This window comes from Sturnira hondurensis, unplaced genomic scaffold (assembly GCF_014824575.4).
Source record: "Sturnira hondurensis isolate 20B ecotype Veracruz unplaced genomic scaffold, ASM1482457v3 Scaffold0001120, whole genome shotgun sequence".
Lineage (NCBI taxonomy): Eukaryota > Metazoa > Chordata > Mammalia > Chiroptera > Phyllostomidae > Sturnira > Sturnira hondurensis.
Window position 1 is genome coordinate 1867794 of NW_028073751.1, and position 13876 is coordinate 1881669.

Below are 13876 nucleotides of genomic sequence, written 5' to 3' on the forward strand. Positions count from 1 at the left end.
TGTTACTCTCTCCAGCCTTACTCTAGATTACAATGAAGGTAGAAAGCAGTATTTGGCATTATTTGAAATGCTTACATTTTCACTAATAACATGGAATCAGGAGACCAGTAATTTGCTGCATAGATGACACATTAAGTACAATGACTTTGATACATTTCTCCTTTCATTCATGTCCAAGTGGAGAGAGACAGGTATGATTTGAAAATGGCTCTGGGGGAAAGTGTAAGGTGCTGTGGGAGCACTCCAGAGGGGCTTCTAACTTGAACTTAGAATTGGGGGTGGTTGCAGGAAGCATGCTGTCTTATCTAAAGGGTGGATAGGAACTAGAAGGGGAGAAGAGTATTTTAAGTTGGTGAGGGAGAGTGGCATGCCTGAAGAATTAAAACGTGGTGGGTGGGTCACAGCATGGAAGATGGCAGAATGACCACGGTCACTGAAGTAATGGTGATGGCTGGGCTCTGACTGGGAGAAAGCAGAACAAGATGAGAATGAAGCCTTTAGCTGAAGAGGCTTCGCTGAAGAGACCAGGTAGCCCCTTAAGCGTATAGCATGTTTTTTCCAGAAAGAACTGGACGTTTTCACTGTGTTTTTTTTTTCCCTGGAAGTACTGAGTTTATCTTGTGCCTTTACCCTTTAGGTTGATTAGTTTTTTGTAGGCTCACCTGGGAACCTTTGTCATATTGTTTCTAGGGACTACAGTGCCCCCTGAGGTACCACCAGTGATGCTAGGGTCATACTTCATCCATTCCTGAGTGCTGCTTATTGTATCTCTTCTCAAAGGGGGGAAGGGTTGGAGTGCAGTCAGGGCCTTCAGAGGTGGGCTCGGTTGTGGGTGACGGATTGGTGGACATGTGCACTGGCTACAGTAGTGAGACCTGCTGCCATCTGTGGCAGAGGTGTGAGTGGTCAGGCATGTTGCACACTTGTCCTGGGAGAGTGTGTGCTTACTCTTTCTGAGGCAGGAGTCAGTTCCTTGGGGGGGGGGGTGCTGTTATTTCAGAGGTTACCTCCAAAATGGATAAAATCCTCCATGAAATTCTAGTTCTTAATACTTTAAAAAAATGTGGCCTTCCGTATCACTTTTACTTACTACTTTGACCCGCTGTTACGTCATGTGGCACTGTAGAGGCCCAGCATGATACAAGGTATTGCTGAATTAGTGTTACTCTGAACGGTTTTACCTCAGATTATGGAGCCTCTGGTAGAAGGGTTACGGCTGGTCCTGCCTACTACAGGGGGTGCGGAGTAAGTGCTCAGTAAACAATGTGTCTAAACGGATGGAAGTCTGTTCACACAGGATGAAGGAAGTGGGGGAGCTTCTTCCAGCTTCTATTAAAAATGGGTTTTGAAAGCTCTTTACTGTGTCAGCCAGAACTGTGTTGCTGGAGACCGTCCCAGCCAATAACCTTTGCCTCTCAGCTGGCATTTACTTGCTGATGAAAAGCTTTATGTTAAAACCCCAAACATGCCTTATATTTTTCTTCTAAGCCCTTTTGTCACTGCTCAGCAGGGACATACATATCAAAATTGAGTGACCTATCTGGTCTCTCTGCTCAGTGGAATAGTCTCCAAATTAGGAGGGAGTCACCAGCCACTTTCTTCAAAGATTCATTGAACATTTTACTTTGGCTTACCCAAAACTAGAAATAAAAAACCCTAACAGCTGTAATTTCAAGGAGAAGTAAAGTTTTGTTTTACAGATCAAAAACTTTCTACTTTCATCAGGTTCATCATTAAGGTTGTGTGTATATACCTGTATACTCATTCCGATTGCATTTTGAATGATTATGTAACAGGCTAATAAACCAAGACAAGCAGAATTGGAAAACTGAGATAGATAGTTAAACAAGCAGTTTGCAACCATCTAGTAAATCCTGTCTTCCCTAAACCAAGGACACTTAAGAGTAATGGTGTACACTTCTCTCTAACCAGAGGGTAAATAACTTAAATCATCCAACTCAGGGAGATAGATAGCAGAAATCCAATTAGTGCCATTTGCCAACCATACCCAAGGACAGATGAAGATAAGGGAATAAATCTCATTTTGGTACATCAGCATATAGTTGATGAATATCCTGTTGAGATCCCCCCAAGAGTTCCCCTAAATCCCCTCAAAAGGAAAGTTCCTGCTCATGCTCTCCTGCCACAGGCACACCAGCACTATTCCCTTCTCCTCCTCCTTCCCTCACTGGCATGCATCTCCTAAACTCTAAGGGACTCCATGGGGCTAGCAACCAGGGAGCTTGTCCCAGGCTAAACCCCTGACCCTGTCCCCAAGGCCCCCCTTTCTCTGACTTCTCAGTGAGCCAACAGCAGCCCTGCCAAAGCTTATTTCTTTCCTATAACATTTCCAGAAAGCCAAGGCAGCCCCACTTAGGCGCTCCTATTGCTTCCAAACAGGAGTCCTTCTTTCACTGATCCCATCTTTAAAAAATGTCCTGCCAAATTCACCTGGACTTGTGATGTCTTTCCTACATGAAGTCAGGAACCCACACACAACTGGCTAGCCCTAGGCAAACCTACTCAGGGCTGGGTCCTCCATTCCTCTAATAACTGGAACCCTGAACTTGCTATTTGGAGTACATTTTTTAAAGAGATGCTTTGATTTAAAAGATGGTCTGACTAGTATAACCTAAAAGCTTCAGTAAATAACTGCTTCTGGAACTGCCCCCTCCTGATTCAGGAGGCATAAACCTCTTATTTCCTAAAGTAACAAGAAAGACGAATTGATTTTTAGGGTAATTGAACAAAGAATTAACAGATTCATGGTGTGGCATCTTTAAGTGAATTTATTATGTGACTATAATTTCCTCAAAAGTCAATTTGAAGGGTGTCTTTTATATAACTTTCTAAGTAAATCTTCCCAATTTGAGGGAATTTCTGGGTATTTGAAGTTAAAGGGAATGGTGCTCTCATGAGATTATTTAATCCAACCTTTGGGTTTTTGATAAATAAATGTTTTCTAGAATAAATTATTCCTCCCCAAAAAACATGGCTAGGAGCAGTGACAAACTTTACTGGGTTTATATACACAAATTTTCTTGGAGTGCTTGAGTGTCTAAGGATATATTGAGACTTTCTTTATTAAATTTTAAAAAAGATTGTATTTATTTATTTTTAGAGAGGAGAGAGAAACATCAATATGTGGTTGCCTCTTATGTGCCCCTTACTGGGGACCTGGCTTGCAACCCATGCATATGCCTTGACTGGGAATTGAACCAGTGGCCCTTTGGGTGGAAAGCCAGCACTCGATCCACTGAGCCACACCAGCCAGGGCTCTACTACCATCTGTTTTGATTCTGCTTGGGATGTTCTCTGGGGTGAATATGAACTCATCCCCTTGACTGGTGAAGAAAGGCTGATTTACATACCTCTCTCAAGAGTAGCTGGAATGTTCTTATCTGTGCAACATAATTGTATTAAGCTTAGCCTAGATTTATAAAAATATATTGCTGAAGTAATCTCACAGAGCATTCTTATTCAAGCTGCATAATATCCATTGTTAACTTTGACCCATCACAGTATATCTTAGTTTTAAAATTCATTTTTCATATTGTTTTAGTGCCAGGTGCCAACTTTCATATTTTGACATTCCTCAAATCTCAGAGTTCACCAAAATCAGATGTAACCTGCTCTAGCCTGCAGTTCAAGAAGAGCTGGTTTGTTAATGAAATTTGCATATGCTGAACCTTGAATTAAAATATAAATATAATTTTTAAAATGGAACTTGATGTGACAGTCCTGTTCCTTGGCTTCTCTTATTTTGACAAAACTCCCTCAATTCCCATCATCAGATGATGTGGAGCCTGAGAGTCATTAAGGTTATGCTTTTATGAACAAAACCACTTGGTTCCCCCTGGTATATTTTCCAGCTCTGGGTTTTAAAAAATTTGACTTTTTTCTATGTTAATTTGAACATAAATAGCTATTGGCTATCATTAAATTTATTTGTGAATCACTGAAAGGTGCATCTCTTTTTTTCCTAGGCGGGACGTAAAGAAAGAAGTGATGCGCTCAATTCTGCAATAGATAAAATGACCAAGAAGACCAGGGACCTGCGTAGACAGGTAAGCTAAAGAAAGTGCTGATTCCCACCCACCCCCACCCCGCACGCACAGATGTTTTAGAAGGGTTAAGGATTGATTTTCACAGGAAACTCACTATCTCTGTTTTATTGCTAATACGCTTCTAAGTGGCTAATAAAATCTCTTGGGGACCTGGACTGATACGGTCCTACTGGGATGGACTGAGTAAGTTAGCTCTTGTGTGAAAAGGATGTACAAGTGAAAGAGTCAATTTTAACTGACTTGGGGGTCTGTGGAAATTGCAGCCGTTTGTCTGACTTGCCCCGTGCTGATTACACACCCATAGTTTCCTTATGTCCTTGGTGGAGGTGTATTTCCAGTACACATGGATATAGATATATTTGGGGTGCTCAGTTTTCCAAGTTAGTAAATAGAGGAAAGAATTTCTTCATTTAATGTTAAATAATTCAGTTAACATTTGGGAATCATACTGAGTTTTCATCTTTAAAAAAGGTAGGGCTGAATTTATAAAACAATGTATTAAGACTTAAAAAGAAGTTGTAATACAATTTCCATACTTAGTGGAGAGACATTTTATTTTCATGTCTAACATAAAACAAAATGGAGAGGGACTGTATCTTTGTATTTCTTTATTGAAGTAGCATTAGAAATGGTTTTGAAGATGACCTTTCAGTTTTAAAGTTCATAGTATGCCAACTCTGTTCAGATAGAGCAGAAAGTACATTTTTCCTCTCTTCTCACTTTTATTTAGCCATTTAGGCTAATTACGTATATTCCAAGGCTGTGTGCCAATTTAACTCAGAGCTGCTTTCTGTTTAGTTTATTATTCCTTTATGATATAAGCTTCCTGATTCCCAAGAAAATTTTGTAAATCCCAAGAAAACAGGGTGTAATGTTGAAAACGGAGGTTCTGTGCGGTTCCCTAAACCACTACCTGCACAGTCACACGTTTCCTGCGTCGCAGATTGTGTAACTGCATGGGTTACGTAGGGAGGGGGTTGTCCTCGTGTTAAGTGCAGCCAAGGTATCATAAGCTTCCGTTAAATTTAAAAATACATGAGAAAAAAGCAGTCCAGCTTCTTGTTAGAAATCAAATCAAACTTTTACAATTTAATTATTAGCTTCGCAAAGCTGTCATGGACCACGTGTCAGATTCATTCCTGGAAACCAACGTTCCACTTCTAGTGTTGATTGAAGCTGCAAAGAACGGAAATGAGAAAGAAGTTAAAGAGTATGCCCAAGTTTTCCGTGAACATGCCAACAAATTGATTGAGGTAAGTGTATTAGCAGTTTCTTTAACCATAAGTAATTTAATGGAGTGTGGTGAGTTTTAGTCACATGATTTAATCAGCTAAAAATTTTAGGGGATGGCCTAACATACAATATGTTTAAGATGAAAGTTTTTTATTATTACTTTTTTCTTTTTTTAAACATATATATTTTATTGATTATACCATTATAGTTGTTCTATTCCCCCCCTTCATTCCCCTCCACCTGCACACTCCCTCCCCCACCATTCTCCTCCCTTAGTTTATATCCATGTGTCTCAAGTTCTTTAGATTCTATATTTCCCCGACTATTCTTGCCTCCCCCCTTCTATTTTCTACCTACTATCTATGCTATTTTCTGTACCTTCTCCCCCCTTCTTCTCCTCCCACTCCCCTGTTGCTAACCCTCCATGTGTTCTTCATTTCTATGGTTCCACTCCTGATCTAGCTGTCCTCTTGGTTTGCTTTTGTTTTAGGTATGGTTGTTAATAACTGTGAGTTTGCTGTCCTTTCACTGTTCATATTTTTCATCTTCTTTTTCTTAGATAAGTCCCTTTAACATTTCATAGAATAAGGGCTTGGTGATGATGAACTCCTTGAACTTGACCTTATCTGAGAAGCACTTTATCTGTCCTTCCATTCTAAATGAAAGCTTTGCTGGATAAAGCAATCTTGGATGTAGGTCTTTGGATTTCATGACTTGGAATACTTTTTTCCAGCCCCTTCTTGCCTGTAAGGTCTCTTTTGAGAAATCTGCTGACAGTCTGATGGGTACTCCTTTGTAGGTGACTGTCCCCTTATCTCTTACTGCTTCCAGGATTCTCTCCTTCATTTTAGTCTTGGCTAATGTAATTATGATGTGCCTTGGTGTGTTCCTTCTTGGGTCCAACTTCTTTGGCACTCTCTGAGCTTCCTGGATTTCCTAGAAGTCCATTTCCTTTGCCAGACTGGGGAAGTTCTCCTTTATTATTTGTTCAAATAAGTTTTCCACTTGTGGCTGTTTCTTTCCCCCTTCTGGTACCCCTATAATTCGGATGTTGGAATGTTTAAAGATGTCCTGGAGGTTCCTAAGCTTCCTCATTTTTTTGAATTCCATTTCTTCATTCTTTTCTGGTTGGATGTTTTGTTCTTCCTTCTGGTCCATTCCATTGATTTGAGTCCCAGTTTCCCTTCCATCACTATTGGTTTCCCGTGCACCTCCCTTCATTTCAGTTAGTTTAGCCTTCATATGTTCCTCTAATTTGTGACGATAATCCACCAGTTCTGTGAGCATCCTGATCACCAGTGTTTTGAACTGTGCATCTGAGAGGCTGGCAATCTCTTGGTCACTTAGAGTTATTGGCTCTGGGGCTTTGAATTCTTCTTGAGCCATCTTTTGAACTGTTCATGCCTGTTACGTATCAGGATCAGAGCCCTAGGTGTTCACCAGAGCAGGGCAACTCAGTCGCTGGGTTGTGACGCTGTATGTGGGGGCGGAGCCAAAGAGGAGCAATGGTGGTCCCGTCTGCTGCCTCTCACTGCCGCCGCCGCCACAGGTGCCGCAGCTGCCACAGGTGCCACAGCTGCCCCTGTCACTGGGGCCCATGCGTTTCATCCCACTGCACACAAATGTGCCACTGCCGTCAGCCCTCCACCACTGGGTTCGCTGCTGGGGCCTGCGCAGTCCGTGTCACTGTGTGCGAATGTGCAACCGCGGTCAGTCTGCCCCACACCCTGACTGGGTCTGGGCTGCCTGAGCACCTAGGTCGGGGGATCTTCCTTCCTGACCCTGCTCCGCTGCTGGCTCCGCCCCTCTTACCATCCTGGTTGAATGGTTCGTTGTTGTCGGACTTCCATATAATTTAATTTTCTGTTCTTTGGTTGTGTCTTTGTTCTCCAAACCTTTGTTGTATTCAAACTTGGTTGTGGGAGAAGGCACAGTGTTTCCACCTATACCTCCATCTTGGCGGAAGTCCCTGATTTCTTTTTTATTATTACTTGACATCATCTAAAACTACCATTTGGGTCAGTTTACATTAATTATGCACATGATTAAATATAGATAGTCCCTACACTGTAAACATAACATCTCCATTTAATGTTATTGCTAATAAAGATAGGTAATGACATTGGTGAAACTCACAAGACACTGTAAAAGGGAGTAGCAGCTAGAAGACGGAGCTCAAGAATCCCACTGCCTGGGTTTGCATCCTGGTAAATTATTGGGTTGGCCGAAAAGTCCATTATGTTTTTTCTGTAAAATAAAAGACACGTTTTTCATTTTCACCAGTGAATTTTTTTATTTGGATATATCGAGTATCTTGGCTATATCCGCTATTGGTTTCTTCTAGTTGGTAGTGGCCAAGGGTTCTGCTAAATGTCTTCCTGTGGGGGTGACTTTCCTTGCACATCCCCCCGGACGCCACAGATGAGAGTAATCATCCTGGCCACATGATGTGATCTGCTTGGGGAGGAGAAGTGGCCATTTTCCCAGAGGAAAAAGGCTGTGAACAGTGGCCAGTTTCTCAGGGGAAAAAGGCGTTGAGTTCCTTCCTCCAGGGGCTTTTATTTGGTTGTAATACACAGGAATACAGGGTGTCAAGGATCAAACAGTAGATAACATTTCAGAGAAATCTAAGGGCTTTGTATGAGTCAGAGTCTGTCAGGAACAGAGTTTTAGGGTTTCCTGCTCAAACCCTTAACATATGAATGAAAACACTCTTAGCAGAGCAGATTTCACAGGTTCATCAGGAAGTCTTTGTGATGCCAGATTTTTCCCCAGGACACGCTCTAGCAAGGCAATGAGCTGCACCTCTCCCCAGCAGGTATTCAGGCTTAAGCAGGTTAGAGCCAGGAAGCATTTCTCCCAGAGAACATGGGGACTTGGGCTATGTCAAAGCTGGGGGGTGAGAGTCCATTGCTCTTTGTTGCAGCCCACGCCCGCCCCGCCTTCCATGAAGGCCTCCCAAGTGATCGAGTCTGGTTTAGTTCCCCCCTTCCCCTCTCTGTGAGGGGGGCTTACCCATCATTGGCTTCCGACCAAGCTTTCGGGGCAGGGAGAGGAAACTGAGGCAGTGTTTGCTACCATAGACAAGCTTTGTTTCCTGCAGCTCGCATTCCAAAGGTGTCCCTCACCCTTAGCCACAAGGGGTTGAGATACAATTCCTAGAACCAGGCAGAGCGGTCTACAACATCTTCCAATGCATAAGACAGTCCCGCAGCAAAGAATTATTTGCCTAAAATGTCAATAGCACCAAGAAACTTTGCTAACCACTTTTTACACATTCAGTCAGTCACAGCACCTCCTCCATACACTGCACAAATCATTTTTTGTGTTTCAGTCACATTTTTACCCTTTTTGAAATAATAAAGCATAATTACACTGGAAATGTTGCATATGTTCTTCCATCTTCAGTATTAAAATGGCTGCACAAAAATTTACCAATTTTGATAATTTTTAGAAAAATGCATGCTGATATGTCAGCTGTCACAATACAGTCTAACAAAATTGTTTCAGATGACTTTAAAGACAGCCAAGCACTATTAGACCCATCCTGTGGAAAAAAAACGTAACAGAGTTTTGGGCCAGCCCAATACCTACTCTGCCCTGAATTCCCATTTCTTGTATGTAAAATGCAGATGCTGATAATACCTATCTTGGAACTATTTTAAGGTCCCAAATAGATGATGTATGTCAGGTGCTTAGCCTTTGCCTGAGACATGGACTCAGCCCAATCATTTGTTTTAAAATTAAAGACACTGACCCCTAACATGCTGCTAAATTCAATGTGTTTGAAGAGTAGAAATCTGTGTGTAAGTGGTTGGTTTTGTAAGAAGAAATAAGAGTGAATTGCTATTTAATTTCCAGGCAAGTAAGTCTTGCTCTTACCTACTGATAACTGAAATTATGCTATTGTTTGATTTATTATTATTTTATTTCAAAAATTGGACACATAGTAAGCATATACCCAAGTTATTTGATTTTATAACCTGATGTAAAACATCTACTATTTGTAAAAGATTTCATAGACCATTTGGTTAGTCATTATGGGGCTTTTATGTAAACAGGAAATGGGGCTTTTATGTAAAAATCTATGTCCTATGTGTTTGAATTTATAGTGACATTAGGCCAACTTAATATTATAAAATATTCCAAGGAAAACATCAGTAATCACATTAAATGCATTACTAATTTTACATCTAGTTTTCTTTGAACATTATGAATTAATTACGTACATAATACATAGGTCAGTCTGCTATTGAAGTTAATGAATCTGGCATTTGGAATTAAAATTGGAAGAATTTCATTTTCTGTTTCCATTAAGCATAATCTTGTTCACAAGAGTTACATGGCAGCATGAAGTATAACCTCCTTGAAGACAAAGATTGTCTTCAGGAAGCCAGCCTCAGTAAGTAGCCTGCATATTAGGAAGTGTGCATGTGAGGCAGGAAGCAAGGACACTACCAGCCCAAGGCCTTGAGTAACAGGTTCCAGTAATGGCATGGGAAGGGCGCGGTGTGGCAGCTGAGCCACAGCAGGAAGCTCTGGTTGTACTGCAGCTGGACGGCCCTATGGGCCTCCCCTGTCATCCTCAGCCTCTCCAGCCAATGGAGCAGATACCCCAGGCTTGTATCCCTCCAACAGGGAGGGCTATGCCACTTGAACTTACTGGTTTAATGGACAGCCTTTTGCCCAATAAGAAGCATTGGATGGGCCTTTGGAGACTTTGCTCTAGGAGCTTTGTCCATGGTTATGTATATTTTTTGTTTCATTCTGAACATCAATAAGCAAGGGTCCCTTGGAGTTCAGAGTTTGGTGATCCCTCTCTCAGCTTGGCTCTGACCCCTTTCTGACCTTTCTCCCTTCTCTATCCCCTCCATTCCCTCACCCCCCACACAGATGTATGTATTAAATTGCTTTTCATTGCTTGAGGCATAACCAAAGGCTTTGTAGCACCATTCTGCAGTTAATTACATTTAAGGTGATAGAGATACTAGGATGTATAATTGCATATGTGCATGAAAAAGAAATGAGTGTTTAAAGTGTAAAAGCAGCAAGAGATAAGAAGTTACTTTCAGGGGAGTTCCTATAAGACTGTCAGTTGATTTCTCAAAAGAAACATCACTGGCTAGAAGGGATTGACAAGAAATACTCAAAGCCATGCAAAGCAGGGACCTATAGCTGAGATTGCTCTACCCAGCAAAGCTCTGGTTTAGAACCAAAGGGCAGATAAAGAGCTTCCCAGACAAGAGAAAACTAAAGGAGGTTCATCCTTTAGTTCATACCAAACCATTATTATATGATATGATAATGGGACTTATCTAAGAAATAGAAGATCAAAACTATGAACAATAAAATGGCAAAAATACATATCTGTCAACAAGTGAATCTAAAAAGAAACTAACCAAACAAGAAGAACAAAGACAGAATTATGACATGGAGAGTGTTGGTTGCCAGATGGGAAGGGGTATGAAGGAATCGGTGAAGAGGTGAGGGGATTAAGTACAAATAGGTAGTTACAGAATAGCCATGGGGATGTAAAGTGCAGTACAGGAAATGGAGTAGCCAAAGGACTTATACCCATGACCATGGACATGAACAATGGTGTGGGGATTGCCTGAGGGAGTGAGGGGTGCTGTGCAGAGGGGGGAAAATCAGGACAACTGCAGTAGCATAATCAATAAAATAGAATTAAAAAATAAAATCCTGAAATACAGTTGTCGCTAATTGCCTGGAGTTACCCACAGCTGCAAGTTGGGAGGTTCCCCTGGCCACCCACACTTCTAACTAATTGGTTACAACTTTTGAGGGTTCCCATGACCCATCTCAGTTTCAGTAATTTGCTATTAACACATAGAACCCAGAACAGTGCTATACTATTTACGATTACATTTTGTTGTAAAGAATAAAAATCAGGAGCAGCCAAATGAAGAGACACATAGGGTGAAGTGTGAAAAGGCCTTGTTGAAAAAAAAAAAAGAATTCAACGAAGTAAATGTGAAAATCTAATGGCTTACTAAGTGATTCATGAGTCAGGCAGCATCCCACCTAGCAACTCTCGGCGTTGTACAAAATGGACGTGTTTTATAGAAGAGAGTGTGGGTAAGGGCGCTCTTAACAAAAGAAAAGAAAGGATTATTTTGGGGTGAAAGAGAACCCAAAGCAGATTGCCACTTCTTTGGGGGGGCAGTATGGTGAAGGATCCACATGACAGATTACCTCATTGGTGAGAAAACAGACTGGTTTTAAGATTGTTCCTGAGAGAAGTTGAAACTGCAGTTAAATCTGGGTTTGATATCATGGGCTTTTAGGCCAAGTGATGCCATATTGAGCCTGTGGTTTTCTCTTTAATTGTCTCAAAGATGGAGTTTTCTGCCCTCTATCCGTGGAATCGGAGCACTTTACCCTCCTGGCATGTTGATGATTCAACAACCAGGGAGCTCCACTGAGTCTGTGTCCAGAGTTTTTATTGGGGTTTCATTGTGTAGTCATGATTGATAGAACTGTGATTTAATTGAACTCAGTCTCCATCTTCCCTTGCTTCCCAGAAGCCTGGGCTGTCCTGAATACCCCAGCCATGTAATCACTTGGTTGACACCGTGGTCTGCCTCTATCCCCTGTCAGCCATTAGTATAACATATATCTAGGTGCCCCACCCAGAGTTACTTCATTAGTATAAACTACCTGGGCCAATGAAGAATAACAAAGACTCTCTTATGACTACTGAATTCCCAAGAAGTTAGAAGTTTCCTCCCAGGAATCTGGGCCTGAGATGAAATATACCTTATCATACAGCACCTCCCAGTCTCAAAGGTACATGGTATGCCTGGTTTTCAGGTCCCTCGCTATGCAGCCACACACACACTACATGCAAGAGGTAGGACAGCGCAGGTCCGTGTCTGGCAGCTTTCTGTAGATCCTGCCTGTGGTCATTTACTGAGTGACCTCCCCCTTTTATCTGGTACTCCGTGCATTGTTTGAGCTTTCCGTTTCTCTGGGGGCTCTTCTCTTTGGAAGCCAGGTTTTCTGTCCTTTCCTGGGGATTGGGCCCATCTCCTTACACTGCAGTGAGTGATTCTTAACCTCACAGAATCTGTGAGCCTCACTCTAGTGTATAAATTGTCACTTATCTTTTCTTGGACTCCTTCTAGTGGGAAACGCCCTCCTGTAGATACTGAAGATGTATGGAAAAAGCATATAAAATGTACGTTCCTTGTGCAAATCTTCACCTTTTTAAAATGTGTGGCTACTGAAAATTTTTAAAATTCTTATGTGGCCCGCATTTTGTTTCTGTTGGACGGCACTGGTCTGGGGGATTTGCTCAGGTTTTCCAGAGGGTCTCTCCACTCACTCTTCCTCTTCTCTGAACGCCAAGCGCTCAGCCAGCGCCCATCGAACACCTGCCCCGGGGGCAGGCGCACAGAGGTAGAGCAGCCAAGGCCTCCGTCATTCTGGAAGGAGGCTCTGACCAGTGGATCCCAGGATGACTTTAGCTTTTTGGGTAGTGGCTTCAGTTGTTGATTCCACTGAGCTCACAGTCAGTCAGCTCGGGTTTTTTCCCCTCGAGGTGCTCTGCCGAGTCCCCTCTATCCATTTTTGTCTCTGTGGGTGCAGTTGTTGTTTGGCTCTCTGGTGGTTTTGACAGTCACCCAGTTTAAACTTCTTAGATTCAGTTTAGTGTTTTGTCTTATCAGGATTATTGCTGTTAATATTATTGATGGCCCTTTCCAAACCGTGTCCTCCCTCCCCACCTTCTTTCTTTCTTTCTTTTTTTAAATAAGTGTATCTTTTCTCCTTTATTCAGTCTGATGTTTAGAAAATTGTCTAAGACAGGGCATAGGATAGAACCTTTCAGCTTGCTCCTAGAAATCATTCTCTTGATTGAACTGTTCTTTGTATAGTTGGCCTTTCAGGCAGTTAAGAATCCCTTTGTTTTCATCTTGCTTTCTAAGTTATCTAGATAAAACATGTCCATGCTGTTACCCTCATGTCCTTTTCAGTATCTTTCATGTTCACCCCATTAAAACTGGGGTGACTGTAGGAAACATAATTTCTATATGCTATTTTAATGCTCTATAGCCTTTTCTTAGATTCCAGCTGCTTGTCTACTTCCTAGAGCACCAGACTCTGTTCATGTGCTGTCCAGTAATTGCTTCCCTCCCTCCCACCCTCACCAGTCTTCCCCATGAACACTTCAAGGCTGTTGTGTATCAGATAGCTGCTCTTTGGGGTTAGATGAACTCCTCACACAGCTGCTTCCTAAAGGGTATAGTCTGATTTATTGGGTGTTAGAAAACGTGCTGGTCAACACTGAAGTGAAGCCACGCTTCTCCCTAGAACCATTTGGTGATGCTGTGTGATTGCTGCAACAGGGACCTAGAGGCACATAAAACTTGGACCAGTTTGCCCAGGGTTGTTCTTTGGCAACACTGCTAGGCTCATTTACCCAACTGAAAGCACCTCTGTAGCAAGGTGCCAAGGAGAAAAGATGAAAGTGTCAGTTTAGATTAGGTGCAATTTGGGGACACTGCCATTTTAAAATATGGCTTAAAAAAATCTAAGGAGACTTTCAGCCAAGATGG

The 13876-nt window shown here is 42.0% G+C and overlaps 1 protein-coding gene across 1 annotated transcript in view; it reads left to right on the top strand.

Moving 5' to 3' along the window:
• CTNNA1 (catenin alpha 1) overlaps window positions 1-13876 on the top strand; it is a 198758-nt gene that overhangs the window by 143072 nt on the left and 41810 nt on the right. The window contains exons 8-9 of the mRNA XM_037061371.1: window positions 3987-4067; window positions 5168-5320. Coding sequence (XP_036917266.1) covers window positions 3987-4067; window positions 5168-5320 — 234 coding nt within the window. The remainder of the gene's footprint in view (window positions 1-3986; window positions 4068-5167; window positions 5321-13876) is intronic.